The sequence below is a fragment of the Camelina sativa genome, chromosome 4 (genome assembly GCF_030686135.1).
Source record: "Camelina sativa cultivar CO46 ecotype springtype chromosome 4, ASM3068613v1".
Lineage (NCBI taxonomy): Eukaryota > Viridiplantae > Streptophyta > Magnoliopsida > Brassicales > Brassicaceae > Camelina > Camelina sativa.
Genome location: NC_141883.1, coordinates 19147396 through 19156441, shown reverse-complemented (window position 1 = coordinate 19156441; position 9046 = coordinate 19147396). Strand labels below are relative to the sequence as shown.

General features: G+C 30.0%; 1 protein-coding gene across 1 annotated transcript; it reads right to left on the bottom strand.

The window, feature by feature from the left end:
• Window positions 1–4395: 4395 nt before the first annotated feature.
• LOC104780576 (transcription factor PRE4-like) lies at window positions 4396–5473 on the bottom strand. Its single transcript, XM_010505078.2, has 2 exons — window positions 5186–5473; window positions 4396–4718 (listed from the first exon to the last, which is right to left on the bottom strand). The coding sequence occupies exons 1-2, from the start codon at window positions 5315–5317 to the stop codon at window positions 4569–4571; spliced, it is 282 nt and encodes a 93-aa protein (XP_010503380.1). The 5' UTR covers window positions 5318–5473; the 3' UTR covers window positions 4396–4568.
• Between the last annotated feature and the right edge of the window lie 3573 nt (window positions 5474–9046).

Here is a 9046-nt window from a genome sequence, read left to right as displayed (position 1 = left end):
TTAGAACCCATTTGTGTATGGTTGGTTTATGACTTTCGAAACCGATTGATTACCCGGATATCTAATCAAGATGTTAGAAGATTCAAACTGGCTTTCTCGTGTCATCAGCTTGTGGAGTTCTTTGTCATTAGCATGCAATTAATTACGTGGTGGTAAAGTAGTTTCTAGTTGAAGAGAAATTGTCGTGTAGGTGTAAGTTAGAGATAAATTAGTAAATTACGCTCAGATGCAAGATTTACAAAATTATTTCATTTGGCCAATCAAAATGGTAGCAGGTTTTAAACTCATTACAAAATTTGATGAATTGATTACTCGATGGATACACTCACTTTAAAGAAATTAGTCGGATAGTAAAAGTTCGCATCACCCCTATTGGAAAAAAAAAAAAACAAATTTTAATATATTCACTAGTATAGTATTAGCTCTCTTTTTTTTGACAAACCACTGATAGTATTTAGCTCTTAGTGCGAGGATTCGAGAGATAAGCATTTCTCTACGGACCTTAATAAAATATATTAAAGTCACAAAAAAGGATAATTAAAAAAAACCATCTACTTCTTGATTTGCTGATTATTTCTTTCAAGTTTCATTCAATTTATCAATGTACTCCCTCTGTATTAGAATAAATGATGTTTTAGAAATTTATTTTGTATCATAAAGATTGATTTTCTGTATTTTTCTAATTAATTAATGATATAAAATTGTAGATTTCAAAATTTATTAATTGAGAATTTAAAATTTTGATGAACTATTATTGGTTAATAATTATAAGAAATATGTTATTAAAAATAAAAATACATTTATAACTAAACATTGATTATTTTCTTAATGTTTGTGAAAATCTTAGAAAATCATCCTTTCTAATAACGAGGAAGTATTTGGTTATTATGTTAATCAATAAAGATACATTCATCAATTAAGAATCCCGAAGAGGCGAAGACAGTGTAGTTGGGTTTTATCTCTGCGTGCGGCGCTACCTGTTTTGGGAAAGTGCAACTAGTTTTAAGTTTTAACAAACGTACCAATCATGAGACCAAACTGCACTTACAATAGTCAGGCGGATTGGTGTACCTGGAATGACCAATTACCCCCTTGACCAAACCGTTCGAGTGGGTTTTATTTTTTATTTTATTTTTTAGTATTGTTACCACTTACCAGAAATGGAAATCGTGGGCTCAGCTCAGCAAATTTTATCCCTTTGAAAAAAATCTTTCAAACATTAAGCCGAAATTTTAAATTCTGATGAAGTGAACTCATTGACCCAAAAGACAAATTTTAAGTAGCGGCCAACGAATGATAACATCCCACTCTTTTTTACACTATTTTCATATATCTAATTAGTAGTAGAACATTTATATATATATATATATATAAGTATGAAAAGTGTGTATCATATTCACTACTGCAATTATTCATCCCGTTAAATGGTTCATTTATTTATAGAACATTTGAAGGTCTAACGATCAACTTCGATTGCAGTAGTAAAAAATGTTGTCTAACAAGTTAACACAATCGAGAGAGGTAACATGCAACATACAATAAATGTTTTTGCTAGTTAAATGTGCTGAATTTGCAAATTGGTACAATGCCAATAACCTAACCAATTCCCAAAGCCCCATATATCAAGTTTTTTACAGATTGATATGTCTTTCATTTGCAAGTAGCCCAATTAAAATGGATGGGTTTTTGTCATTTGGGTTCGATTTGGTCGTCAGGCTTTTTCATAATATCTTGACAGTCATATACTCATATCAGGCGTTGTCAGAGACGTACCTAAAATTTATTAACATCTGTTTTAGCCCTCTAAATTAAATGGCTCTCCATTTTTTCTTAAGGTAGTATAAATGGCTCTCAAATTATATGTACATTTGAATCTCTAAAAACTATTAAATTTCTATTAGTGTTAGGTTTAAATCTTTTTGGATAATGTACGTACGTGGAAAGATCAACACTTTAGTTTTACTTTTTTCTTCTTCTTTTTTTTCGCAGTTCTATTCTTCTTATTCATCAGATTTATTTCTTCTTATTTTGTTTTGCCGACGCTATTATTTTTTCTAACTTTATATAGGGAACTCCTTTATATATACCATAGGTCCATCTCAGAATTAAATTTATTAAAAATATGGGTTCCTATACTTTGCTTTGGAAGCACGACTGCACGACTATACAAAATATAGTCTATATAGATTATCTATTTCAAGACTTCGACTGCCGACTGGTACATATATAGCTTCCTACTTGGTTTATTTTTATTTTTTTTCGAATCAAAATTTTTACCTTAGGCTATAAAAGAAAAATACTTGCAAGGATACGTCCTCTACGTAACCCAAAATTTCATAGCTAAACTGTTTGAACTAATATATATATATTACTCATTATTGACTCCTAATTGATCCTTAAAAGTACAATTTATATTAGTCGGCTTTTTTATTTATCAACTTTCCAGTTTATTTTAAATCTTTATTAATTACCTTTTTTCCTTTCTTTAAGCCACTAAACATTAATATATATATATATATATATATATATATCCATTGTTAAACCATTTAACATGAGCTTTATACTGTAGTTACTTGTTAGCTATAATAGTCTATAGAACTAGAATTGGACCCGTGCTAGAGTACGGGTTAACATTTATTTTATTTATTTCGTAATTTTTATTTAAAGTATTATATATATGATTGTTTTATTTGTTTTTTTGCTCAAATACTATGCCATGAAATCATATGTTGAATATAACTTATGAAAATAACATCTATTTTGTAGGATCTATTCTAGTAGATCTAGATTTTGACCTGCGGTACACTGTAGTTTAAGTTATTTGATAAAAATATTAATTTCTGTTTGTTAATTTTATTTGATTTGTTTAGTTTTTAAAATTATATATTGTATTTTGATTGTTAATTATATGACTTAACCTACACTATACCACATATTAATTATTTTGTTACAATATTAATTAATCGATTTAATTAGATACGTCTATTAATCTAATATTCATACTGTTAACAAAATAATGAGATGATATTTTATCCATGTAGCACCGAATTAATGATATTTTAAGTTTCTATTAATATCTACTCAAACATGTCTAGCCATAAAACCCATCGTGTGATATTTTAATTTGTTGTACACCGCAGAAAAAACTTCATAAAAATCTAAATATATTTTTAAAATTTAAAATGTTTTAATAAAGTTACTTTTTTTAGAAATTGAACTACTTATAATATTTGAACTTCTTATAAAGTTTAAATATTATTAATATCTTAAACAGTTATAAAAATTAAAAATTTTAATAATTGAAATATTAATAATCTTTAAAGTTTTTAAAAAGTTCACAAAATAATGAGATGATATTTTACCCGTGTAGTACCGAATTAATGACATTTTAATTTTCTATTAATATCAACTCAAACATGTCCTGCCATATAACCCGTCATGTGATATTTTAATTCGTATATATTATTCAAATTTAAAATGTTTGAATAAATTTTATTATTTTAGAAATTGAAATACTTATAATATTTGAACTTCTTATAAAGTTTAAATATTATTCATATCCTAAACATTTTATAAAAAGATAAAAATTTTAATAATTGAAATATTAATAATCTCTAAAAAATTTTAAAAGTTATATATTTGAATTTTTAAAGTTATTAAAAGTTGAAATTCTTTAAAATAAAGAACCATAATAAAATGCATAAAATTTTTAATTTCAATACCTGATAAATCAAGGTTTCTGCTCATTCGTATTCAGAATCATTTTGGTCTCTTTTTTATTAATATGACTTTGAATCTTTGCATAGTTTTCTTAGGTGATGTAGGGCATTTTTGTATATTTTTTTATTTACCAGTTGAGCAATATATGTCTATTTTAAAAAATTTAAATTACATCATATGCAGAAAAAATCATAAATTTTATTAACTAAATATATTAGATAAAAAATTGAAATAATTTAAATATAAAATAAAATAAATGTGAAAGAAGAATCACATATTTTTATATTAATTAGGTTGAGAGATTTCTTTATTTTTTAAATGTTACCTATAATTGATTTATATGTTACTATAATTAATAAAATCCATACTATCCTTACTTACCAAAAATAAGACTAATCCGTATATTATGATACACTTATGTCACAAGTTTAGAACCAAAAAATCATAACTATATCTATTTATAGTCTACAAAAAAATGTTGTGTACTTCCGTTTTATTATATAGGGGATTAGTGTATATATATATATATATATATATATATATATATATATATATATATATATATATTGTCGATAGCCTCTAGTTATTTATTCACAAAAAGGACAATTCCGACAAACTTGTGTTGCCTTTAAATAATGTGAACGTAAATCCAAACCACTTGCTTCTTTCAACAACTGACAAAACAAAACCCTATATAAAATAAAATAAAAACATTACATAACAGAGAACACAAGCGCTAGAATGATCAACATTTTAAATACATTAAGAAGAGGAATTGATAAAAACTGAAACAATTTAAAAAACGAAAGTTATATAAAACAAAAACCTTAATGTATAATGCACTAATTCTACTGCATAAGCAAACTTCGGATGAGTGCAGCTTGAGCTGAATCAGTTGATTCCAAAAGCTGAGACAATCTTTCACTAAGATCATCCACTTCTTTGCTCAAGTTCCTTATGTAACTGCATGTCTCTTGTAATACCCTCGACGCTGAAACCTGACATGTGACCAAAATGTGTTATCATATTGATAAGAAGAATAAGGATCTAATAAACTTTACAAGAAATTGTGAATCTATTTTTTACCATTTGTTTTTGAAAATAAAAACTCAGTACTTCTCACAAATTAAGTACTGTATCACATTCAAATTATGATTCAATATATGGAAGATTAAAAGTAAATTAATTAGAAGTATATATTTTAGAATTAATATATGTGTGGTTTTATTTTATATATATTGTTTTGCTAGTTCAAAAGTTGTTGTATATTCGCTTTTCTTGTCTGATTCTTAATACAGTTGAAACTCTTAAGACTTTCAGTGTTAAGCTAGTTTGGTAGCAAAATTAGATAGAAGTAAGGAATTAGTGTTAGTTTTAGTTTGATCGATGGAGGAAAAATAATCATACAAGTAATGAAAAAACAAAAACATTGAAATGAAGAATTTTGATTAGATCAATAATGTACCTTTCCAGAGCTTCTGTTGTTACCAAGTTCGGGGAGAAGACGATGAAGCTGAAGGACAAGATCGTTGATTTGTTCTTCAGTGATCATGGGAGCTCCGGTTTGTGATCTTGACCGTGATTTTCGGTTAGACATTATGTAATATGAGAATGGTAAAGTATATAGATTTTGTAAATCGTAAGGTTTCTAAACTTGTGAGTGTAAGTAAGTCTTTTGTATGTTGTTATTTTATAATATAAGAGTGAGAGCTAGCAGAGAATGAAGGAAGAGTATTATAAAAGTGGAGGGGACTGCAACTGCATAGAATAAACATGAATGGTTTCAACTTGTGTTTATATAGAAGATTTTTCCATCCATATTTTGGCTCCATGGAATCATTTAAATATTAAAAAATTAGTACAAGTTTCTTTTTTTTTTTCCTCAATTAGTACAAGTTTCTTCTATCATGTTTCCTAAACATTAAATTAATGGTAATTAATTACCTTCAAGGCTTCAAGTGTAGTTAAATTATTCGGTAGACAGATTAAAACTGTATATTGTGATTCTCTATGTGGGTTTAGTAATATTATTCACTTTCTCAACGTGAATATAGGCATTGAACGAAGGTCTCCAAGATAAAGAGTTTACAGAAAGACTACGCCACCGCACTGTAAAAACCCTAATTAATCAGATTGTCTTTAGTACATTTACAAGTTTTTCATCGTAAAATTATAGTGAAAAATGTTACCAAAAAAACAAAAGTTAAAGTGAAAATGGTTTTGAGTTTTGTCCAAACTTTGAAGCAATAAGGACGGGAAAAAAAAAATCTCTCGTATTTTTGTTTCAATTAATTTAAAAGTTGTTGATCGTTGACAATCTTATATATGTCGCTACTGACTTGTGAATTTTATGAAACTACTGTAGAAAAAAAACAGTATTTGCAACATCTTTGTTGTTAATATAACAACATAACATTTTCGTCTCGTTTTTTTTTATTTTATCTTATTGTTTATAGTTAGTAGGAAAATAATACTGTTTTATCTTCATTAGCATTAAAGTATTAATTTTTCCACATATATCTTTGTACTCTTTTTTTTTCTTTTTTCTGTTAACGACATGCATCTCTGTTTTCTAATTTTCATATTTCTCTATGTTTCACTAGTGAACAAAATTCAGATAACAAGAGTCGAGTCATCCATGAAATTTTAGTATATATTTTCTAATTAAAGTAATGCTTGATTATACATATATAGTAGGAGGTTACTAACATTTCGGAAATTTGCATGGTACTGAATGATACTTATCGGCAAACTTGCATAATTTCTGGAATTTGTGATGAAAAAAAAAACTTGGTACGGTATTCTAACTCTCTCATACATGCATAGTTGTTTTTTTTTTTTAAAACAAACTGAAGTTTCCATTCAATCAAATAGAAACATTACAGAAGGTGAGAATCAAATCCCCAAGGTTTAAAAGATTACAAACAGAGACTTTCCCCAAAACCATAAATAATACAGATAAAATCAAGCAATGGTCCGAGAGAGCTGTGAAACATACGCTAAAAAGCAGCTTGAGACAGGCGAAATCACGGTTGCTAGACTGATCATCATCAAAGAACTCGACAGATGACAAGATGGTCACAGTCGTAAGACATTGTGACGTTGGTAGATGAATCAAAGCCAAAAGTCTCACAGGAGCGAGGAGCATTAGCAGAAGCAATGCTATGGTAGGGATTCGATGGGTTGTAGCCCGGATGGTGGTGATAGTGCAGAAAGTGGTTTGATGTAGATCGTCGGATGTTAACAGTAGGTTACAGGGCAATAGACCATAGAACAACAAATCTTCACAATTAGCACAAGCAAGGGAAGGAGAGACCCAAGGGAGCCAAAGAAGTATGACAAACCGTAGCAATACAGGTGGGTCCTCTCTCATATGGCGTCCTTTGCCAAAGAGATCAAGGAATCCACATAAAGCATGCAGTCGGTTTGTCAATGAAGAGTGAGGAGCAGGCTTGGTCTGTTGGGATGACATTAACTCAAATATGGTGCGGTTAATGGGATTTGGGTAAGAACTGGGTGCGGTTAATGGGGTTTGGGTAAGAACTGGGTTCGCTAGATAGAATAGGTTTACAACAGATTTGAAGTTTCCAGTTTTGAGACCCATCAGACAAAGTCTAATATTGAGCAGAAACCAGAGACCTAACATACCCTTTGTTATTCCAAAACAATCTAGATAATGGGAGACTCAGACGCAGTCTTCGGATATCAAGATCAACCAGAGATACTAGAAACCGTTTATCATGTAACAAGAGAGTAGAAAGAGAAAACATGGGCTTTTGACAGTTGGGTAAGATCACTTGGATAGCTAGCAGGCCATAGACGGGTTGAGAGCTCATCCATAGGGATTCGAAGGATGATGAGGATGGCCAAGGGAGTTGATACGCGTGGCAACTAAACAGAGGGGGTGAAGGAATCCCCAGCTTTGATGAGAGCATCCATGGATCTACCAAGCTCAGAGGGTGACACGGCGTTGCAACGGAAGTCCAAAAACAGGGGAAAGTCGCAGCTCTGAAAGATATCTCACCAAACATCAACGCCGTCTCCACTTGGAGAGGCTTAGGTGATGATTCGGGAGGGGGTTTTGCAGAGGCGGATCGCAAGCTGGTTTGGGCAATTGAGGGAGCAGAGGACTTTGAAACCGTCGACGGTGAGGCTAAGCTGATGCAGGCGAGGATGGGATTCAACAGACACACCATCCCTCTTTAATAGATTTGAGCAGGCCTTCGTCTGGATCTGGGTGAACCTGGGTGAACTGATATGATTTGTGAAGGTTGAAAAAGTGAAAACGATGGGGAAAGAAAGCTTGAAAAATAAAACTAAAAGAGCAGAGGAACCAACAAAGAAGAGCAGCGGTTGAGATACCCCGACGCCAGCGAGCAAAAGCTCTACCGGTGCCAGAGAGATTCGATGGTAGCGGCACTTCGATAATAGTGCCTGGAAGAGAAAGTTATTAGGGTTTTTGTAGTGAGTGATACATGCATAGTTTAAAAAATGGATTTTGTCGGATTTAAACACTGATAGTGACATGTCGATGATATTATCCCAAAAACATATTAGACTACAAATCATAATTTTTTTTTTTTTGACAAACACAAATCATAATTTTTTAAGAACTATAAAATATATATAATTTATATCAATACAATTAGATGTCTAATTCACACTAATGTCGACTTACCCAAGACCTATTTGGTTAAAAGGGTTCTTTTTACATCTAATGAAGATCATGAAATAATAACTTGCATATAATCAACTAATTAGAGTGACTGACCTTCTATAATAACCCATCAAGATTTATATGGTTGCATACTTGATCAGGTACATATACTAATTATTGTGAGCATGTACAGACAAATTAACATACATATAATCATTTGTTTTTAGTTTTATTAGTGATGAGATTGTATATTTCAGTTAACATATATAATCATTTTCTAATTTCTATTTGGGTGTTCCTAATTTTGTTCTTGGTCTTTCTTTCATTCTTATTTAATTTTATTATCATGTCCATCAATCAGTTGATTAATTGCAAATTTGGAATAATCAATCAAACGTTCAATTTATAGATAAGTTTATTAGTAATACAAATTTAAATGTTTGTCTTAGGATACGTATAATCAAATTAAATCATATGGTTATGGTACTCCATCTCTCTTCGCATTATAATATATTTGTCTTTCTATCAACTCCCTTGGCGTATAAAGTTATTCTTATAAAGTCTTAGGATACGTATAATCAAATTAAATCATATGGTTTTCTATGTGCTCCAAAACCTTTCGGTTTTTCTTTCTATAATTAGGGAAAATGTGAGAGATAAATAACTTTA